The sequence below is a fragment of the Anopheles maculipalpis genome, chromosome 3RL (assembly GCF_943734695.1).
Source record: "Anopheles maculipalpis chromosome 3RL, idAnoMacuDA_375_x, whole genome shotgun sequence".
In the NCBI taxonomy this organism is placed as follows: domain Eukaryota; kingdom Metazoa; phylum Arthropoda; class Insecta; order Diptera; family Culicidae; genus Anopheles; species Anopheles maculipalpis.
In genome coordinates, this window is record NC_064872.1 from 21232655 (window position 1) to 21254374 (window position 21720).

The 21720-nt window shown below is 42.2% G+C and overlaps 2 protein-coding genes across 2 annotated transcripts in view; both read left to right on the forward strand.

Moving 5' to 3' along the window:
- The window catches only part of LOC126565264 (derlin-1), a 144034-nt gene that overhangs the window by 33749 nt on the left and 88565 nt on the right, over window positions 1-21720 (forward strand). The gene's annotated exons all lie outside the window — the stretch shown is intronic.
- The window catches only part of LOC126565764 (uncharacterized), a 31577-nt gene continuing 11205 nt past the window's right edge, over window positions 1349-21720 (forward strand). Inside the window, exons 1-3 of the mRNA XM_050222970.1 lie at window positions 1349-1440; window positions 17800-17891; window positions 20970-21689. Coding sequence (XP_050078927.1) covers window positions 1372-1440; window positions 17800-17891; window positions 20970-21689 — 881 coding nt within the window. The 5' untranslated portion in view covers window positions 1349-1371. The remainder of the gene's footprint in view (window positions 1441-17799; window positions 17892-20969; window positions 21690-21720) is intronic.

Consider the following 21720-nt stretch of genomic DNA (forward strand, 5'->3'; position numbering starts at 1 on the left):
AAATTTCTTGCTCCTGGTGGGTGTATTTTTGTTGCCTTTACAAACCTTTATCGAGCGACGGAAAGGTGTAGTTTTAACCATTAAGTAACGCCGTTATAAACTTTCTAACGACAAGCATTGTAGGGTAAGAAGATTCATTACGAACCGTCCAAAAAATTTCTTTGGAATCGATTAAACAACGCCAGTGTGTGCGGTTGCTATTAAACGAAGCAAGTTCGACAACAGGTTGGGCTAAGTTTGTGAATAATTTAAATATGTAAATGATTTCTCCTTCTCGGCCTCGAAACGCGTCACAAAACAATTTCAAAGTTTGTCGGATTCTCTCGCAATGCTGTCAATAGAAGCGTTCTGCCGCCGTCATCGTTCGATTGAACCACGGTGTTGTTTGCCAACTTTTTAGCATCTCCACTTCCACACCCGCATGTTGAGGGCATTTCACCGAAAACCAGGAACAGCCAACGCTGTCAAATGTGTGCCTTTGCTTCTAAACGGTGTCCCCAAAACTTCTCATCGAACGAAGAAAAGGACGGGTTTGTGTGTGACACCGACCGACACAACTGGGCATTGGCAGCGGGAAAGCAAACATGAAATAGAAAACAAATAAATAAATAAATAAGGAGCTCATCTCGCTGCAGAATAGTCGGTTCTCGCTCAGGAATTGTTGGGAAAGGAGCTACAAGAGCAGTAGAAACAGGAATTGCAAAGCAAAGTGTAAAAAAGTCTGACATAATCGTCTTGTACTGGGCGCAGAGATATCATGCCAACTGTCCAGACGAGTTTTGGTTTTGGTCTTTTCTTCTTGTGGAAAGACGGGATATTGTTGGGGAAGAGTTATTCAACTGTAAAACTCATACGTCCCTGTTATCTGTATGTGTTGTATGTGTGAAATAGGAATCTCTTATGACCGTTTTGGGATGCTTTTCTTCTAGCAGAATCGAACCAACAAAAAAAAAGAAGATAAATAAGCTAAAACGATGACAATGGAAAGTGCAAGTGCGAGTCGAAACATTGTGCGAAAGGAAAAATTTGTCAAGCGTGAGAAAATCGATTACCGATACGATCGTGTGTGAGCTGTGCTTGTTTGGATTTCAAACATACCGATAATTACGAAAAAGAAAGCCAAAAGTGTTTTTAATTGAAAAAAAAAAGAGTTAAGAAAAGAGTGTTTCAAAGTTCGTGAAGAATATAAAAATCGAAATCGACAATAAGATAAGTAAATCGAAACAAAACAAATTGCATTGGAGTAGTGAAAATCATTGGCCAAACAGCAGCAGTAACCTTCAGGGTGTGATTATTCTAAGCGAATTACGTACACCTTCTCGACGTTCGCGACTTTATCGGTGTGAATGTGAATGCAAAACACGCAACGCAATGTTTGCGCCAAGAAACTCATCGCCTCCGCTGCACATCTACAACAGCGACGAGGTGGCCGCCTATCAGGTTAGTATGGTTGTGTCGTAGGGCACCGTGTACGTGTGGTGATTATGTGATGTTTTCTTGTTGAAATAACAGCAGACACCAAACACAATCTGCCGACTCTGTCTCCGAGTCCTGTGCTCGGAGAGGGAGTTGAGTTTTTGGGTGCAGCCCTTGGTACTTGGTCCACGTGGAACAGCTACGACAGACGGGAGAGGGAGTATTGCCAAGTTGGTACTTTCTCCAAGCAATGTTCCAACAGACGCACCCAGAGTCCCATTCTTATTTTCGAAGCGAAGTTTAAACATTTCTTCAACTGGCCCAAGAGGAACACCCCGTGGAGAGCCTATATCTAGTGAAAGTATGTTTCATACTTCATCACCAACTTCGTAGCAGTGGTGTCCCTAAGCTGACGGGGTTGCATTCGAGTGCCCACCATCACCACAAACTATTTCACTCGACCGGAGCATGTACCGGCGAAATAGTGAAAAGTGAGTGGTATCTCACCAATTCTCTTCTCCGATCGGCCAATGGGCATCAGCACTTAAGGAGTGAGGGATGGAGGAGGGAGTCGACGGAAACTAGGGAATACCCTCACAGAAAATGACATATCTCCATAGGTCTGATGCCGTGCATACCACCGGTCAACTTCGTGACCATGATTTTTTTTTGTTGCGGGCTCTCCTCTCTATGACACCCGACAGTGTGAGACGCTTTTCACAGTTTTTGGTGTTAAAATTTACGACGATTTCATCCGAGACAACCACAAACCGCACACACCGGCAAACCGGCGACGACTGTCAATCACAATTTTCGGCTCCGGTTCAGATGTCGTTGTGCCGGAGGGCGACTAGAAAGCTTCAACGTTGCTCAACAGACAACAGTTTGTTGTACGGCGATGCATTTCGGTGTGGTTTTTTAAGTCACTTGAGGGTATTAGTTTGGGTGGATTAAAGTATGAACACATTAATTACTGATCTCTTCATTATTTGGAGGGAGATTCTGCCGAGAAAGAGCGGTTAAGCTTACCGATCTGAAAGCAGAGAGATTGGAGACCTTGGCGTTTATCACATTTGAAGTAAGGATATATTCCTATTTGGAAGCTCTATAGCTCATTTGACAGGAAAGCTATCGCGACTAATTCTAGACTTATATATGTTAAGATGAAGCAGATCTGTCATGAACTCTTCAAAGACTGGCATACTGTTCGAAGCTGTTTACTTAGCTACTTATACTTATGGAGTTCTTTGAATTTCCTCAAATTCTACCCAACACTGAAAACACCTGTTCCTGACCTCCAAGCCTCAATTCTCCAATGTTTTAATTTGAAGTTGTCTCAATTTAGACGATCATCTTGCGCGTCTCTCATCTGCATGCATCATCCAACCAAGCGGGATCTTAAGTGAAATCGTTTACAGATTCTTCCTATTACTAATCTACCTTTCATTCCTCCACGCTATCATCCCTTCGACGTCTTTGCGTCCTTCACGGTGGTACGGTTAAATTAATTACAAGCGAGCAGCAGCAAAATTGCTCTAAATTATAGCTTCAGTTTTGTGTAATTTGCGAGAGCTTTTAGAACCGCGTGCGCACATGTGCATTCCATAGGTGTGGCCGGCTCTTGCAGCTATGCTGCAAGAGAAGCTCTCAAATTGATTTGCTACCTGGCGTGATTTACATGACTGGCTGGATGGAATTAGAAGCACGCCGTAAGTGGAATTTTATTTTAATTTCTTTGCTTGCTTGCTGAAAGCTGCTGCCTATAAAACGCCCCGTGTGGATATTAAGGGCACGCGAGGATGCTTCATTAGAGTTGGCGAATAATTACACGGTTAATGTGCAAGTTACCGTTTAACTTCGTGAATCAAAAATTGCGTTAATAAATTTTAATATAGTAACGACGAAAAAACAGTCCCCGAAAAAACAGACTCTACTGCGTTTTTATGTTGACACCAATTATTTCCTATAATCTTTCATAAATCAATAAATATTAATTTCTCCAATCAATTCGCACCACGGCCAATTTGTATAAATATCGCCGAACCGGTTTAGTAATTATCGAACACACTTTTATAATTCTCGAAAGACTAACAAAATACTAAGAAAAATAAGCTTGCTCTTCGCGATCGGTGTTGTGTTTTGCAAAACAAGCGCCACATTCAACCGAACGTAAAGGCCGCCTCAGTTACAAACGTTGTCGATGACGATGTGTGACTCTCAACAACACGGTCTCCTTATACGGCGAGAACAGGCGAGATAGAGCAGTGGGGTGGTCACACAGTGAGGGAGGCATTATGTCATCCCGGCAGCCTCTAACGGCCAGACTAACGCTTTCGAAGGTGAAGGTGTTTGTGGAGAAGATGTACGAGAGCATACAAGAGACCTGAACCCCACGGTGCTCCAAAGTTTGCAGTATGTCAACAATATACAACCTGTCACAGAGATAACCTGGCTAGCTGGGTTGCTTAAACCTCAGCTGGGATAGAATAAACCAACTCCTAATGGAATATTTACATTCGCCCTGGTAGCCGTCCCTTTACAGCTGCCAACGGTGGGGCTAGTTTGTGAAATTCATTCGCATTCATCCCCACCGTGTTCCATTCCGACGCTGTTTCTGTCCAGCAAACGTTTACTGCTTCTACTTTATGACCATATGGTTGCAATTTGGACCATTTAACGCGCATCAAAACGATCTAGCAAATGGCTATTGGGTGCATCGGCACATTCGTGCATCAAACTATTGAATGGTGCATCAAATTTCGTCCAAACTCTTTCTCGGTGCGTGTACGGTGCGTGATGATATGGCTGTCCAAAGGGTTTGATAGGACACACAGCGCAACTTCAACTCGCTGACGACCAACAGTGTAGTTTTCACGCAAAGCTAGCCACTTAGATGTCATGAAACGATCATCGTTAGCCTTCCCCAGCTTAATGAACTCATTCGAATGTAAATACCCTTCTGACCGCGGCAACACGAGTGTGTGTCTTCCGTTTGGAACTGTGATCCAAAAAAAAATGTGACCATCATCATCATCATCCTACATCTTGACACTGCCCCACGGAGTCTTATAGTGAGTTGGGCGGAATTTTTTGTCCCTATCTACGTTTTTTGTATGTAGCCACTATCATCTAGCCGCCATCGAAATCAATAGATGCCATTCATATATGTATAACGCGGCGTGCATTACGCACACGCGCACCCGCGAAAGGCACGCCGTACAAAAACAAGGTAAAACATCGATGTGCATCTTCGTTTAACAAGCTTTTCTTGTTGCGAAAGATAACGAAAGGCATGCGCGCTAATGCGCAGTACGTTGATGGGTTTATTTTTCACACTTTTACACCCGTTTTTTTGTAAGCTTTAGTGAGTCAATTTTTTATCTCCTAAAGAATCACCTAGCTTCGATCCAAAACGTCAATTTCGTAACGTAAAAGTAGTTGCCGACCCAACCCACGTGCCTCCACTGTCACATGTGTTGTTGCAAATCGATGACTTGTTGTATGCAAAATCGCCTTGAAGGAAAGATCACTCACTTCTCCTCGCTATAATTACCGTGTTTATGGCTGACAGAGATGATGCTGTCAGATAATAATAATACGATCTATCGGCGATGTGTGCAACTAGTACGTCGTTAGCTAGCTGGAGATGACGATTGGATCGACTGCTTATGTGATTAAAGTGAGTAGATTTATGCTTTATGGGAGAATTTTTCCACGGTGTTTTAGCTGGGTGGATTCTCGTTCGACAGTTCAAGAACGTTCAAATGGTGATCGGTAGAGCTGTTTCTATGTTTATGGGAAGTGTTGTAACAGGTTGTTTGACGCGGTGATTTGTTGCTTTATTGGATGATTATTGCTAGCAATTGTAGTTTTCAGACATTTTTTTTTAAAGAATGGGTTTATTGATGACTTCAAGGAGAAAATTGAAGTTTTTAGCCGATCGTCAAGCCTTCGAGAAATGATATGCAGATAAACTCATCCCGAAAATATTGAATTATTGGACTTTGTAGCCCAATTCACCCAAAACATTCTTAGTGGCAAAGAATGTTCGCAAAACGCATCTCTAACTTGCGAAAATTTACTAACTAAAAATGTAGTAAATCTTGAAGGAATACATGTGTAAAACGAGACGACCACTACAACTACAGAAAGCTACCTAACATCTTCTTAATTGGCACTATAACTTCGAGAGGTTTCTGCTAAGTATGTTCCGGTTTCCTTGTGTTATGCGGAAAGACAGTCCAGAATGAATTCGATACCAGTTCCTGCCCCGTGAAGACCAGCGCCGACACCACTTCGGTCCCCGGAGCGACTTGTCTAGCATGTATAAACTTGACTGAAATGTGTATTTTCAGTTTTATGTATTTAACTTGCAACGTGATTACACTTGTTTCAATTTCATCTCCTTTGACACAACAACCTCGAGAGGTTTTTGTTTATCAGTTTTGGCTTCTTTCACTGTTAGACAATGTCAGATCAGGTCACTCCAGCATACGAGAAAACAATTTGGATAGGATTTAATATGAGTCCCTTCGTTGGGACGGTCCGGCGGTGGTAGTCGACAGTGGCGCCGGTCTTCACAATTCAGAGCTTGGGTTCAAATTCCTTCCGGAACTTTCCACCGTAGTGAAGACTGACTTTCCAAATACGTGGTAATAATATGTCCTGCAAGCCATCCTATGGGCAGCAAGACCTGGTAGATCATTATGCCAAGAATAGGAGGATAACTCCCTTCGTATTTAGCTACTGGCTCCGCTTCCGATCAGATCACGAGTTTGACTCAATAGCTTTGCGTAAAACCCGTCATACTATGCTTAATCATTTACACCCATTTCGTTTACACATCCAATTTACATACTTTTTTAAAACTACGATTGTTCAAATTATGTAGTTTAATCATGTCTATCGTCTATCCTTCTTCTTGGCATGAGCTGCCATTATTTATTTATTTCTGCTCTTGTAGAATGATTGCGAAAAACCTGTACTTCCGATTTAACTTCCTTATCAATCTCGTGTAAAAGCACTAAAGCGAACACAAAAATAAAAATCAAGATATACCACACTCATTCGTACCCTCTTTCGTTGCAAGTTCTAACGAATTCTTTCGTCATTGCAATTAATTTTAGTCACGTTTCAACAATTTGCTGGTCTAATAGGTGACGTGTTTTCTCTGCCAGTTAAATTACGTGCTGCAAATTGGATTAGCAGCTTAAATCGTTTGTTAAAATATTGAAATCTGAGCTGTGCTCGAAAACATTAACATTTTTATGTGATTTTCTAACCCTGTGCAAAGAAGCGCCCAATTGAAATATGTCTCTCACGTCTTTGCGTAGCTCTTACATAAGTCTGTGTCACTAAAATTTGTCTCGTGTATGTCATCCTAGAGGTAGAACTTGGAAAAAAACGGAATGCATCCATCATTCTGCAACCCGCTGTCGTCTAGAGCAAATCTTCAAAGCGAATTCTGTCCCTTTGAGCAGCAAACGGAACCGGTCGGATGTAGAATGTAAATTAGACAGCCGCTTTTACATGTCTCGTCTCGCTCGGGCAGATCTCGTGCCGTTCTTCCATCGTTTTAAAGTGCCTCTCTCCAAGAGAGTGGTCATATCTCTTATCATGCTTCGGTTGAACTTGCCAGCAAAAACCTTCGTTCCTCGGCGCATCCGATGAAAAAAGAAGAAGGTTATACAGCTAAAAGCAACTGTCTTTGATGGATTTCCTGTGTGGCGCATAGGAAGTGTGCTCACGGGGAAGCACGACCACACAAACGCACAACGTCCCGTAGACACATAGACCAATAATCCGTTAAGACCGAAGCGAGCGCAGGGAAATGGCTGGAAATGGTTCGCTCGAATGGTTCGCCGAAGCCGTAGAAAGAAAGGAAGGGAGCATAACTATAACGTCGGTCTCGCCCCGCGCCATAACGTTTCATGTGGGCCACAGAGGGGTTGGAAGCGGAAAAACCAACCGGGAGGGCGAGCATAGTACCGTAAGCTTATGCAAATCGTCAGAAGCTTGCGCGAAAGCAGTTGAAAAGTCTCACGGCGGCGAAAAACGGTACGTTATGCGTAACGACCCTTTTCGCTAACGGTTCGGTTAAGGTGGCCTGAAGCGAACGACCGAGAATGGTCGCAAAAAATCAAATTATACAGCCAAAACCAACCGCTGACTACGATGACGGCCGGTCTGTCTGTCTGTAACAAAAGTAACAGTAGTGAAGAAGGTTCGATTTTTCGATGCGTTTGGCAACAGGAAATGCATAGCACCATGTTTGATTGCAGGTGAAAATGCATAACAAGTGTAACTATTTTTTTAGTGCTTCACAGAGTAGAAATGTATTAATTGTGAAGAGGCTTTACACTTGCTGCATTCAATTAGGAGTCAAAAAGTTGTAGAAGTTCCGAAAGGAAAATAAAAGCCAAAAGCAAAACGAGATAAACTCGAAGAACTCTTTTCTTCTTATCCGTTTTCCTCTAGTTTATTCTGTGCTTTTAAACGAACTCGTGTTTTTGTCGTGCCTTCACGATGACGATACTTTTCATTCTTGAGTTTCTATTTGAGTTTCAACTTGTGTACAGCTGTTTGGATTTGCTGAAAAGTTGTCTGTTTTTGTTTTGTATCGTTTTCCTTTCTTGTGTCCAGTTTTTCCTTCTCGGTTTTTGGCTTGGACACTCTTACCTTTTATTAAACTTTTATTTTATATTGATTTTTTCTTACGTTTCTCCATTCTGTCTGAAAAAACGGAAGAAGATAAATGTTCTCAATGCAACATCGAACTCATTGCATGAAATATTCAAAAAAAGGAGAATTTAAGAGCATTTTCGTCTTACTTTTTTTCTTTGCTAACGTATTCGACAGACTCATTAATCTGAATGTTTTTTTTTCTATTTTCAAGCTTTCTTTTGTTGTTTGCATTTGTTTTAGTTTGGTTCTTTTAGGACCTTAATAACCCTAATATTTTTTGTTGTTTGCGCTTACAATTTCTGTTTTTTTTTATTTCATTTCTATATCTATTTTGAAAGAGTTTTTATCTTTTACTGCACATCTTAACTTTCTTTCTTGTATTTTCTAGTTCAAATATTTATTCACGTGATATTTTCAATTTTCATTATAAATTTTAAAATATTTTCTGTTCTTCTCCTTTCTTGATAAACGAACGTTTTCAAATATTTATTTTAACTTTTTTCTGTTTTTCATTCTTTTTATGCCGTTACACATGATCGTATTATCTTAAATTGCCATCAACCAATTTAAGTTCTATTTAACAAAACCTCTTTAACCACGACATGATTTAGCAAAACGCAATTCCGATACGCTTTAATCAATTTGCATATTATTACTTCCGCTTTGCGCTGTACATTTGAACATTTTAAGCGCTAAAAAGACAGCTTTCTGACATTTATACGTACGTCCATTGCCTCACTGCCAGCCTGGTAGCCCCATTTCCCCTCACCCACGCTGCCTTAAAATGGTTCAATCTGTGCAGAAATAGTAATATTTGCTGCCCACCTTTATAACAACCTATCGGGCCTCTCCTCGATCGATTATTTGCCGTCCCGTCGATTCTGCGACGCCATTGCTTGTGTGTATGAGTGTGTGGGGGTTTAAATTGCATCAATATTTAATTTATGTGCCTATTGACCACTGCCCGGTACGGTGTGGCTGTACCGCGGTATAACAGCGTTTCATCGATAAATATTAAAGTGAGAAACCAGAAAACAAGAGAAGGTACGCTTGTCCAGCTGAAATAAAGGGGAGCTAGTCGGTTTGTTTGTAGGTTGTGGCTGTGGGTCAGTAGTATTTCGATAGTATTTTTCGTAGTCCGGACAGCTTAACTATGTTCTCGCAGCCGATGGCAAATTAATGGCCGAGTGTCTTATTTTACATGCAGAATTGTATGACTTATTTAAAGCATTTTTTAGTTGTAAAATAAATAATCATATAACCACCTCGTCCGACATCAACACATAAATTAATACTTCCTCTAAACAGCTAGGAAAATCCTCCAAAGTTCTTCTCCATCAACTTTTTTTTTTAAATTCCAGTCACATACACGTGTTTCACTGTCTAGCCTTAATTTGATTATTATACTGTCTTTACTACTTCCGTCCTGTTCGGATACCGTCTATTCCTAATCCTTTTTGCCCTCTTTCCTTAAGTCGTGCAAAGTCGTCGACCCGTCTTTCAGCAAGGGTTCAAAGGTCACATACAGTGGTTAAGTGGACGTCTTAAAGCTCCACTACTCCCGTAATTCAATTTGTGAACCCCTACATCGATTGGTCAAATCGTTGCCGTGGTGGTTAACTTTCTTCTTTGCAAAAATTGCGAACCTGTCCAACAGGTCCCTCACGAGCGACGCTAGTTCTGAGTGGGAAACAGAAAGATTTCCACATGTGTCCGAACATATCGTTACCTGTGCTGGGCATAGCCACTCAATTTGAGGAGGAAAATTCATACGGCTTCCCGGAACTACACAGCCCTCGTACTACTATTTAACCTTGCACCGACAGTACCGGTGGTGGTGAAAAATCGTTTCACTTTTCGTTCGTCCACGTAAATCTGACGTTTCCGCTGCATCCTTCTAATCACCTGCCGCGAGCATCCGAACCCCGAACGGATCCCAATTATGCAAAACCATTATTTCATTTTTCGTTCCAAACCTTCCCTCGGATCTTCTGGCCATTTGGTCGACCTTTACGATTTCTATAAACTGCATCCTCTTGGTTTGCAAATGTTACCTTTTGCGGGTGCTTTTGCTTCCGAAATGTAAGAGCGGAAGTGGTGAAAAACATCATATCTGTTTCCTCCTACCCTCCTAAAAAAAAAAACCCTACCCCGGAACATGCACTGTGGACGGAACGCGATTTGTCCGGCCAGCTACACCATTATGCTCTCGTGGTACGCGGCAGTGGTTTAAAGAGGGTTAATGAAACGTCTCGTTTGAATTTTCTTTCCAAGCCCAAGCCATGCATGCAAAACCCATTAACGTTGGGGGTTTCGTCCCTTTTTGCTTCATCACTTTTGCTTTTTACGCTTACAGACAGCGCGCCACTTGTCTAATCTTTTTTTGACCGTCCACAACACACAATTCCAAAGGTGAAAGATGTAAATGGAAAAGAGGAAAGTTACTTCGTAACATAAATGACTGGCTCTCGGTGCAGCAAGTGGACATAATTTTAAATGATCATCTCGCTAGCTGTAGGTTTTGCATGTAGGCGCGAGGTGCTTTGTTGCATTTGTGGTTGAATGGACCTGTTGAAGAGCTTTTTCTTGTGATTTCGTAAAATAACAAATCGATGTCATTAACAGGAAAAAAAAGTTGCAGGAAAGGTAAACAGCTATTAACGTCCTGATGGTGTATTTTTATTTGTCAACATATTTATCCATCTTGAAATCCATCCATCTTTATAAGGCCTGAATATTAACTAAAATAACTCAAACTAGCCTTAAACTCATCGAACTTATGGTTATTATTTAAAAATCATCTTAATATTACCTGTAAATGAATACGAACGTAAATGAATGAGTTTTTATCTATTTCGAAGGAGTTAAATGTTTTACAATTTACAAACAAAGAGTAAAATTCTGAAACTTATTTAAATTTTTTAAATGCCCCATGTTATTTGATAGCCTTACATCCTACACCGTCGGATCAGCTATTTCCGTTACGTAATCGATTCTATTCTATTCCATAATTCAGTAATCCAATATACCACCCTCAGATCGAACAATCGAATGAATAGTTCGCCCAATAGAAAAATCCTACGCTCGAGTATCGTAACCTGTACCGATACAAAGCACAGGTCCATATTTGTCCAACAGAACAAGACACCACATTCCTAACCCTTTTATCGAAAAGCAATACGATACCGTCAGCTCGATACCTCCCAGTCGGAAGCACAAAAAGAAGGTAATGAATGTGATTTTAATTCATCACGATTATAATTTAACATGACGATAGATCTGGTCGGCTTTATCGTGCAAAACTTGCGCTACAATCCGCCACGCGCGTAAATCTTGTTGGACAAATGAAATTAAAAACGAGGTGACCACATGCTTCATTCCCGAAGATGGGCGAAGAACTTCGCACAAAAAACGTAGGTTGAGAGTTGGTGATTCTTCCGTCGAACAGCACGATGAAGCGATTCATCATAACGCGAATGGTGATCTTTTTTGCATGTGTTTAATCGTTCAATTGCGCTTTGAAGTTCAACAGTGTCTCGATCTGTTGTGAATACACCCGCAGACACGAGTTCGAGAAGGTGGTATGAGATTGGAAATGATTTATTGTAACCCGCCTCGTTCTGCAGCAAAAGGAAAGGCTAGCGGACAGTAACGGAGTAGGAGTTTAGCGTCGGAAATGATCTCTTTAGAGTAGTCAGCAAGGGGGAGGTTTTCTTTTCCGGAAGCGCGGAACGCACAACCACACAGGAAGCAGCAAACGAAGGTCCATACGCACGAACTGCAATGGAAGTAAGCATTGGTGTAAAAACGTTTACTGCACATCTTCTCACTATCGGTACACCGAATCGGACTTCCGTTTTGTTTTGATTTATAATACTGTTTCTTTGAATCAATTTTTCACTCTTTAAAGTAAACTCAGCAAAAGCGCACCCGCACAAAGCTTAATGGGAATGCTGGAAAGCTAACGAAGCGATGCAACATCACGATTGCAGTTGCATATTTAAATGCACATGCACCGGCTCGCATGCGCACACTGTATCACTTCCGGTGAACGGAGTGAATTTGGATGGGAAAAAATGTTTGGTCCGTCTGCCAGTGCAAGCTGCTAGTAGTGATGGTGATTGGCCATGAAATGGAGCAAAGAGGAGCTTTCGATTAGAGCTGTTTTGATGTTTTGAACTGGCTGAATCGTTGAATGCTCGTAAGACGTATCAGATTATTTCATTTGTAAAGATCGTGGGCGTCGTGTCTGCCTTCGATTCTAACGCCTGAATGTATGCAATTTTGATATGTTTACACTAGTTTCAAAATACTTTTCGGGCAGTGTAGAAATCTCTGAGAGGTATTACTATTAGATTCACACAGTCTTCAAGTCCTCTTCTTACAGGCATGAGTTTCCTACTCAGAAAACGGCGTTGAACCGTCGTGAGAAACACTTGTCCAATTAGTTCTACATTAACAACAGCATTTCAGCTCAATGTCATAACAAATGCCACTGCACCGTCATCTGTACATTTACCCAAAAAAAATGTAGATATAGGCCACGGTTTACCTCTCGGATTACTTTATCGCCACGTAATCTGGAATACAGAGCGAAAAAATCCTCAAGTTTAGTTTCAATTTTGGACAGCTTAACAGCTTTCGGTGCATTAGCAAATGAGTTTGATTGCTTTCTTGCTAATCCTCTTACATTCATTTGCAAGAATTACCTTGCAAGTGTCAGTTAAACGCTAAAATCCGCGCCACACTACTCCCTACGCAAGAACCTGAGCGGGTGAGAGCGAAGGTTGATTTTAATAAATAAATCCTACCGCCGTGCGCCGTGCTGGTGTTGCTAGAATTGGCCATTGAGTGTTCAACAACCTCGTAAAACATTAAACACGCTATCAGGGCGTAAGTAATTGGAGTAGCAGCTTCAAGCAACGCCGAGTACTTGCTCTAGCATCAGGTCATAAACTTCACCCTTCGGAATCCTCTGCGCCCCAGCATTCTGCATCCAAACCACCGGCAGGGCCTCCGGTACTCCGTCAACCCAATAAACATCAGCTGGAATTCGTAATGTGGGCGGAAAACTCTACCGAAGGTTTCCAATCGACCTAGACGTGTGAGGCATTTTCTTGGTCACAGACACGTACGCAACGGAAGTGTCGGGGGTAAAGTGTCGCGAATAATTAATTCACGCTTTATGACACAATCCAAAGCCTCCATCAAGAGGAGGTAGCAAACTGAGGACTAACGTGTGCGCGCGCCCGGTAGGGCCTCGAAAGTAAAGATCTGTTCGGAAACGCATCAAACTGCAGGTTTCAAATTCCTGTTGGCGTGTGTCATAGCGGGGGACCATCAAAGCGATTGCTCTTTGTTCGAGCAAGCTGCAACTGCATCCAAAGATGGTCGTCTGTACGCAGTTCGAGGAATCTGAAGTTGTAAGTAAGTAGGTAGCTGCTCGTTGACTAAATAGTCGCTCCAGCTTGCTCTTTGTCGGCAAACTTCGCGAAAAGCTAGTAAACCGCAAGATAGGTACGACTTCAAACCACACATGTGCCGCGGTAGCTCGGACGTAGGACCCTCATATCTTCCGGATCATATTACATGCTCTAGACCTGATCGGACATCGGACGAAACCACCGCCGCCACGAGACGTGCCTGGATGTAGCTCATTGATCGCGCTTCATTTACTGGCCTAGTATTCGCTGGACGGTGTAGTTAGCGTACATGTGACCAACTCTTGGTGCTAGCATTGGAGAAAACGTGTCGTCCGTCTCGTTCGATCGATCGGCCTGATGATTATGGGCGCTTGTTGAGTAAACAAAGGGGATCACACTAGCACGCGGGTGGCGTTGCACATTTGCTGCTACCGTCCGATGCAACATTTCGCTCTGCTCGATGACCTACTTCCGAGATGCAATAAATACAATGAGGCTTTCACAAGACCTGCATCCAACCATGCTACACCGGCAAAAGTGACTTAGTAATAAAGATGTGCAATAAGTCATCTAATGATTTGCAAAACAAACAAAACGAGAGAAAATAAATAAACATGTTACGCTAAGGAAAAATAACAACTTTTTTCTCCCTTTGAAGGGTATTACCAGCATCCTCGTTCTGCATGAATGTGTCACAGTTTTTGGTGGATGAAGAAAAGAACTTGGTGGAAAGCAGCATTCCACCCGTTTTCCTTCAGCTCACTCACAGCAACAATGTCAGTCCCAGCTGGCACGGTGAATTTTAGCCTTGAAATGTTTTTGCATGCATGTGTGTGTGTGTGTGTGTGCTGGTGGATGACATAAAGTGAACAAGGAAAATTATTATTCGCCGGCTCATGATGCCGACCGTGAACAACTCTTCGTACTTTTTCGGTACCGCGCCGTCAAACGATACTTGAGACATCATTTCGTTTTCTTGGAGTGGGCTTTTACTGTGCGAAAATAAGTGAAAAATTGGAATGTTCTTGTGTTAGATCGTACAAGAACTTTTGAAATTAATGTTGAAGAAGTTAATTCTTCCAACAAATGCTTTCTTTTTCTTCAGAAACAGCCTAAACGATGAGGATCTCTGGAAACGCTTCGTCTCTTTTTGTGCTTCCTATTTTCTTTTAAAGCACCTGCCTTTTTGAGCAACAACAAAAAAGGGGCAAACTCTCTCACCAGTTGGGCTAAAAATGGTCACTCGTGCGTGAAAGTAAATTTTATCCACCACCGCGCAAACTGCCTGTTGTTTTCGGCAGTCGAAATCGCTCCAAATTGTAAGAAACAGCCCGTTGTTTTATTTTCCAATTCATGCTTCCTTTTATTTCTATGTTTATAAGATCGCTCGCAGCTCCAATCCCGAAGGGGGTGGCCAAATCTTACTAATTGCACACTCCATATCCATACCAAGTTGCCGGTTTCAATGCTAACCTTCTGCTGCCAGGTAAAGTCGGTTCTGCAAAGTCTGTAATCATTATGATTTCCATCTTGCAGGAGGAAAAAAAAGTGGAAGGAATGTTTTACTTTCCTTCAAAAGTAAGCAAACGAAGTGAAGAAAAGAATAATACACCGACTCATGCGGACCACGGTCATGGGAACGGATGGATCATTTGGTCGTTTTGTGAAAGATTAGCAATAATTTTACCGATTTTTTTTGCAAAAAAAAAAAAACAAAGCAAAAATCAACTGCGGGCTCCGGGCGTCTTTCTTTTGGACGGACGAATCTTTCGCACAAATTAGCTCGATGTCACCGAACCGTGTCACCGTGGATGGGATTGAGAGTCGGGCCAAAATACGCTGAAAGTCATGCAACTCCAAACTGTTCCCTTTATTAACTGCACGGAATTCAGGGATGAGGTTATTGAACTGAATTTTATTTGGTTTGTTCACCTTCTAATTGGCCAGATTAAGGTTTTTGCACTAAATATGGTTTTTTGCGTACTTTCTTAATGGGTCTTTATTTTGTTTCATTTGCATTTTTTATTTGCCTCTATTTTTTTTGTTTCATTTATTTGTTTTCATGTACATGTATATAAATATTCTATTTTATTATTTAGTAAAGTTTTTCTCATTTTTTCTCTTTGGTTGCTTGTCATTTGGTACATTTTCCAACAAACTTATTTTATTTATTTATTTATTTATTTACAATTGAGTATGACGGGCCAGTGCCGTATTGACTTATTTTATTGTTTTGTTTTTCTTTTTGCTCTTTGAAACAAGCGATTGTTTCTTTTTGTCATCCTTAAAATGTTCATTTTATCTTTTTATTTTGCTTTGTTTAGTCTTAAATTTACTGCAGAAAAGCATTTGCCATGTTTGGCATAAATCATTTACATCCAATTATGATGTTACAGGAACTTTTCTTGCACGAAAAGTGTACATGTACATTGAAATCGCTTCAGACGGGTGTGGACCACTTTTCCCATGACCTTTCGTCAGTTGGTTGCAGCTTGTAGCAGGGCGGCTTAAGCCTTTAGCTTCAAAGTTACTAGAGACGCGTGCCATGGTGTGACGTGACGCACCTTCGGCTTTGTATCGAAATAATGCCTTCCATTTAGCACGCTTTAAGCTAAACCCCCACCGTATAAAAGAGTGCCTCAACCGAAGGACGAAGATACGGTGTAGACGACATTTCGTGCCCAACCTATATGCCGCTAGACGGTTCTGTTAGAACTCCATTGCCATTGAAAAAGCTCTGCTACTAGTTAAATATGCATATGTCAAGACTAAACTGCAATAATACCATCAAATGCGTCACTACTTCCTTTGCACTTTTTTTTCGTTATGACACAATACAATGCGTCCAACAATGTGTGCCAAAGTGGCTTTGTATTTTACCATTTTTAACCCTCTTTTTAGTGCCTGTTTCATTTTTTTTCTTCCGTACAATACGTGCCGACAAAGTAAATCCTTTGCACCCAGTTAAGGTTAAGTTCACTACCAAAAAGGAAATATGTAAGCTTCTCCTTTGCTACATTCTCTTACTCCGAAACCCGACACTTCACCGCACATCACGCCCCTTGTGGTGGCAGCATAAAATACTTTCTACGATGTATGGCAACAGACCATTGGGAAAACCTTCCGAAGGAGGAAAAACTCTCGTTCAAACTTTTACCAGCATCGATAGGTTTGGGTGGCTACCCCGAGGAAGCCCTTTCTGTATAGGGCAATACCGGTCTGAAGGGCTGGCTTTGCGTGTCCGTGTGTGTGTGTAGCATTTGAGTGAAAAGTGCAAAGAGGGTTGGGTGAAGGGAGTTGAATTTTCAATTTCGCTTTTTTGCCACTTTTTAGCAGGCCTCAGGCGGTCATGCACACAACATTCAGTGTTCCAAGCTGCAACATTTCTAATGCCGTACAGTAGGTAGCTTATTTTTAATGCAACACCATCAAATAACTACAACTTTTATTGGAGTAAAAAAGGTTAGAAGTAGTATAAAAAATTTAAATACAATCAATGAATTAAATCATTAAATTTCATTTTTTGAATACAATCTGTAGCTGTTTAAAATGCGATTTTTTTGTCCAAATTCTCTCATTGAACACCACCCATAAACCGTTGCGCAATGCAACCGTTTTTCACAGACATTAATGCGACGACCACGGCTGCTGCAATGGCAGGTTTGCACCGCTTTTCTGTGCACGCTTCATTTCCAATCAACTGAATGCCGCCAATGAACAAAAATGGGCAATCATCGGCAGTCGTTAATTTTAGGCTTTTGCACCGCTGGCTCCACTACTCTTCCCCTTTCTGCAAACGCCCCGATCTCTATGCTCATTTGGCAACATAACAGAAGCATTCATTTCACCTCACAAAACAATACGCTTCGCCTTTGTCATTGACCTGGCCGTGGTAATTAGGCAGGGCGCAACGTCGACCTTTGAAGTTGTAGATAGAGACGGGAAAAAAGGTCGCTTAAAAATACATTTAAGCTTCCTTCCTTGACGCTGGTATACATTTTGCGTCCAGATAGTGACGACGTAGGTATTGTTTGCTGTTTGACTAAATAGTAAAATGGTGTGGAAGTTCTTATCACAACACAGCCCCCTCCAAAAGAAACGATAACTTATCCATCTGCAGACGCTACAAGGGCGTTTTAGATAGCGAAGAGAGGCGCGCCATAGATTTGTGACTTAGACCTGAGAACTGGTGACGCACACAGTGTCACTACGCTTAAGACGAGAAACACCTTTAAATGTGTATTAATGTTTTTGTTTTATTTTTGTGTAATTGCAGATAAAATTGAAGAAAATCCTAGGCTTGACAGTCTGTAGCAGTGCTGGACTCGATGTATCCTCCACAACCGGCGTGCTTGCATATCCAGCAGGGTAAGTTTTGACAAATATAGTATTAAGTTTAAAATAGTCCTAAAGATTCCTTGGGATGAGAATGAAGGCTAGAAAATCTCAGTCCTGCGGCACAATACTATGTGTACGCCGTAACGAGGATGTGTTTAATTGTGGTTGGGAGTATTACTGTTGTTGAGATCATTCCCCCGTAGTGAGGACTGACTACCCAGCTACGTGATATCTTCAAGTCTAGTAAACTATTCGATGGCCGACGTGAACTCACAAGATCTTTAAGCCAAAGTCAGATGCTTTGTAAACGAATTGTTAGTTTTGACAGTAATCTAGAATACTCTAGAGTGAAGCTCTTGCACACAATTTAATTGAATAGTTCGTTGCATAAATCTAGTAAAAATCGTAAACACAAGACTTCATTGTATCCATTCACTGCGGATCTCGATGGTCGCTCGTGATTTCCATCGGTCGTTTTGTTGCCTCGGCCAATGCAAATCGCCACAACCAACACCAACAGCAGCAGAGCCCCTGCCTTCGAAACCATGCCGGGCCGGTTTACAAACACCGTAACCTTAATTCGGTGGATCGGCGCATCGGAAAGCGGAACCGGCCCGACGTGGTTTCGGAATCGGATACCACACGAGCCACTAAAGCTTCCCGGCTACACTGCGGGACTATGTGACTAGAAGCCAAGAAGAATAGCGATTAAGAGGCTTGCGATGATGGTGAAACAGTTAAACATATCCCTTACACTTATTTTGCTCCCAAGCAAAAGTGGGTTTTGCTCCGTCGCCAAGGCAAACAGAGCCACGGATGTTTGGGAGCCACTTCCAGCACCAAAGTCGTCGGCTACGAGGCTTCTTTACCATCTTCGACGGTAGGATTATTATTCGATTAGTAATGAACCTACCACCACCGAACGGTACGTGAAGTTTTATCCACAAATTTGTTTTCAATTCGCACCGGATTAGTATGGGTTATCGATTGCGGAACAAACACAGCCGAAATTGTATTTGCAAACATGGTAGATTTTGTGTGTGGTTCAGCTGGCTTTGGTGCCTTCTTCTTTCACTGTCAAGGTGAGCCAACGTGAAGGAAAACGCGAAGCATATCGAACCAAATTGCTCCTAATTAAGGCACATTGGATACGTGCCTCAACAGCAGCACACGTACGATTACAGAGGGTTGAGGAGTTTCCGAAATTGAGAAGATCAATTTAAAGTATTACTATTTGGCCAAACGCTTCTCTTTCGAATCACGAATCGAATCACGATCGTTTGAAACAAAACTTTCATCTTTATTGTTTGTAGTGTTGGAGTTCGAGTTTCTAATTGTTTAACCTATACTTAATGTGGCCATCTTTAAGCTGCATTAGCGTCGTGAAATTACGATAATTTCCTAACGTATCGATTTTTTTCCTGGGGTGGTTTTCATGTTTTCCTCAAAGAGATATTTGTTTAAAAATTCAATTCGCTTCAAGCTTCGTTAGTGCATTCGTCTAGCAGAGCGTTACTATCAAACATACATCAACCCACCAACAAAGAGGCACTACTAAGTCCACCTAACAGATACTTAAGATGTGTACATTAACAACCCACTCTTTAAGATAATCTTGATAAACAGATTGTTGTCCCATTCACAAATATTTTACTTCCTTGCCATAAAATGGAAACTACGTCGTCAAACAACGATTGACAGTCGATCGGTGCGCCAGACTTTCGAACGTGAAACCGGAACGCGTTCACGCATTTATAGTTTGTGTATCGAGAGAGCGAGGCAGCACATATGATCAACCTGTGCTGGCTGGTGCTGCTGTTGCCGCTGTGCTCTTAAAACTCTTTTTGGGGACCTCCGAAAAAATTAATAAACAGACAAATGTGGCAATGTGCGTAGGCAAGCATGTATTTGCATCTGAAGTGTCTCCATTGACCGTGGCGTTGCAAACCATCATAGCCCATCACAGATAAGAAGTCATCAGAGACGTCATGCGTTTCGGCGCGGTGGTGGACATCGGAGCAAATACAAATACCTACCAGGATAAACAACCTCGCTAATGCTTAAACACAATGTTCGATGAGCTGAAGATTAAGCGATAGCCTCACATGAAAGTGGGCAACCTCTGGAGGAGGTGATGACAAGCAAACAAACTTTAAGAAAACGGGCGAGAGAGACGACACAGTGTTAAAAATAGCCTGATGGGAAGTTTCATTTGATTTTACCGAAGACAGATTAATAGGGAGTGTCTGTAATCTGCCTCCATGCAAGAGTTGGGGCCAAACATGCACCTACACACAGAGAGTGACCTTCTGTGCGTTGGCTACGCATTTCGTACTTCAAGATGTTTTATTTTCTTTCAAAAAAAAAAGCTCGCCATGCCTTCAATCAGAAGATGTACGCAACAAAGTTCCCTTCGTGACGATATCCAAAGCTCGATATTTGAACGATTTCAATTCATTCACATGAAAAATACGCATACACCTCGGCAACGTTTATTGACCACCGTTATGATGAAGGTATATACGCACGACGGGTTAAGAAAGACCATCGACAGCTGATCAAACCGGAGTCGAAGTGTGTTTCGTAAGCGCAACCCTTAAAAGGTGCCAGCATGCTAACTAGGTAGCCGCACCGAGCTTAACCGCTTGGAATCCGCTCCGGCCACTAGCTTGAGCTTCTTCGTGTGTTTGCTTAACGATCAGGAGTGATCGTGAGGGTTATTGTGCATTGTGTGTATTAATATCGCGCGGCACAGAAAGCTTTTTAACAACAAAAATCGGCTTGTTGGTAGCCTATCGGTAAATAGTGGAGGATGAGTTATTGTTGACTAACGAATGCTAGGCAATCTCATTGTTTGATAGTTCCATAGTTATGCTGATGCGTATACTAGCACCCAAAAAATCGTAAAGCCTCGCACTGTAGGTGGCAAAGAAAATATAACGATAAGTTGCAGGAAACTTAAACTTCCAACATTGCTGGGTACTGAAAATGGCGTGGAGCTGTTTCGTAACTTTAATTGCCTTAGTCAACCCCTAGGCTAAACTTATCGAATCGGCACAAAATTAATAGATATTTCATCTCTCCTTTTCATCCCACTTCCGAAAACAGATGTACGGTGGTGTTGTTCAACTCCAAAAAGCTATCCCAGAACTTCCTGCTCAACACAACGAAGAAGGCCATCACTGCCGTCGCATACTCCGAATGTGGTCGATATCTGGCAACGGGTGAGTGTGGTCACAATCCCTCGATCAAAGTGTGGGAGCTAGATGCATCCGGTGGCAACGGGGGCGGCACGATCGAGAATGGAGCCGCCGGTAGCATCGTGGCCGAATTCTCCGGCCACAAGTACGCCGTCAGCTGTGTGGCCTTCTCGCCCACGGGCAAGTACCTGGTGTCGGTGGGTTCACAGCACGACAATATTGTGAACGTGTTCGATTGGAAGGCAAACCTGAAGATTGCGTCGAACAAGGTGACGGCCAAGGTTGTGGCGGTTAGCTTTAGCGAGGATGGCAACTACTTCGTAACGGTTGGCAACCGGCATGTGAAGTACTGGTATCTGGAGGGTAGCCGCAAGTATAAGGAACCGATCCCACTGATGGGACGCAGTGCCATCCTGGGAGAGCTCCGGAACAATGACTTCTGTGCGGTGGCATGCGGTAAAGGCGAGATGGCCGAGAGTACGTACGCAATTACGAGGAACGGTCATCTGGTGGAGTTTAATGCGCGTCGCTTGCTGGACAAGTGGGTGATGTGCCGGACGAATGCCGCCAACTGCATGGTGGCCAGTACAAAGTACATTCTCGTCGGTTGTGCCGAAGCCATCGTGAGGTAAATATATTTTTCAGTTGGAAAATGACCC